We start from the raw sequence: 1518 nt of genomic DNA, 5'->3' as shown, positions 1-1518 counted from the left end.
ACATTTTTTAAACTTCCATTGTAAGTGCAAATGATTTTCTGTGGTAAATGGCAGCATGCCACAGAGGTTTTTGTTGCATTTAACCTGGCACACTCATTTAAGGGTAGCTTCTTTACAGAATTCTGAGTAGATAAAAGGGAGATTATTACTTCTCGTTTAGCAGATAAGCATTTGTGAAGACAAGCCTTGTTCTTAACCCCATGGACAGGTCAATAGACAGTTGTTGGATGTCAGTAACTCTTAAGTTTGTGGTTGATCCCTACTTGACATAAAGCCTGAGGCTACCTTGAAAGTAGGCATGACCTCAAAACAGTAAGGCTAATGCTAAAGCTAAATAAAAGACAATTAAAAGATATCACTAATAAGCAATTGATTTAGACTCAATAAATAGAAGAATAACTCCTCTCTTTATCATTGAATTTCTTAGACATGGATATTGGAGGTTTGGAGACTGTGGTGGCCAACTCGGCCTATGTGTCAGCACGCGGGAGTATAGACAGTGCTGCCGCAGCAACTATGCGTGACAAGAAATACCGCACCAAGCTCAACCTGCCACACATCAGACAATGTGAACATATGAAGACTACGGTGGATTCTTCCTTCGACAGTATGTGTGTACGCCAATCGATTGGTAAGCGCCTCTTTCAGCAATACCTTGAAAGCGAACCTGCTCACAAGAATTCTGTAGATTTGTGGAAAGACGTTGAAGACTACAACGTTGCCCAGGAAAATGACAGAGCTAAGAAAGCACAGAAGATGGTCAACAAATACTACGAGTCTTCCTCCAAGAACTTCTGCGACTTCTTGGGGGACAAAACTGTGAGCAGGGTAAAAGAGGACTACAAGAACATTCGAGGAGATCTGTTTAAAGAGAGTGAAAAGCAGCTTCTTGTCCAACTGGAAGCTAAAGCACTCAATGGCTTCAAGGACAGCATGTACTTTCTGCGTTACGTACAGTTTAAATGGCTGGAGAGCCAGCCTGTTGCTGAAGATTGGTTCATGGATTTCAGAGTGCTTGGGAAAGGCGGATTTGGTGAGGTCCATGCTTGCCAAATGAAGGCGACAGGGAAGATGTATGCCAACAAGAAACTGAACAAGAAGAGGTTGAAGAAACGTAAAGGTTATGACGTAAGGGAGAGAGTTTATCTATCAGTAGATAAACTTATGCTTAATGCAAACCTTATTTGGCTTGATTCAGTGTCCAAACTTAGCTTTGGTACAGGCGGCCTAACTGCAGACCTCAAATCCCGATTAATATGGATATTCCAAAACTGTACCAGTGGAGCAATCCCTTTTTTTGTGAATTTGGTGACACTCCTTTACCACATAGTAGGTAAAAGAGCAGTTTGGAATAAGGGGAAGAGACACATTGAGACATGAGATTAGATTAACCTTAGAGCATGGTATTAAGCAGCTCTAATCATAGTGTATTGGCTCAGTGCAAAGAGGCTTGCAGGCTCTGCTTGATACTCCACAAAGCAGCTCAGCTGCAACTGAGAAGCAGAAAGAGAGATAAGG

The 1518-nt window shown here is 41.9% G+C and overlaps 1 protein-coding gene across 1 annotated transcript in view; it reads left to right on the top strand.

Moving 5' to 3' along the window:
- Positions 1-1518, top strand: part of LOC107577152 (rhodopsin kinase-like) — a 4499-nt gene that overhangs the window by 1791 nt on the left and 1190 nt on the right. Inside the window, exon 2 of the mRNA XM_016263258.1 lies at positions 428-1128. Within this exon, the coding sequence (XP_016118744.1) occupies positions 430-1128 (699 nt within the window). The 5' untranslated portion in view covers positions 428-429. The remainder of the gene's footprint in view (positions 1-427; positions 1129-1518) is intronic.

Source organism: Sinocyclocheilus grahami, unplaced genomic scaffold (assembly GCF_001515645.1).
Source record: "Sinocyclocheilus grahami isolate Dianchi unplaced genomic scaffold, SAMN03320097.WGS_v1.1 scaffold5255.1, whole genome shotgun sequence".
Classification (NCBI taxonomy): domain Eukaryota; kingdom Metazoa; phylum Chordata; class Actinopteri; order Cypriniformes; family Cyprinidae; genus Sinocyclocheilus; species Sinocyclocheilus grahami.
This window is presented reverse-complemented; position numbering and strand designations above follow the sequence as displayed.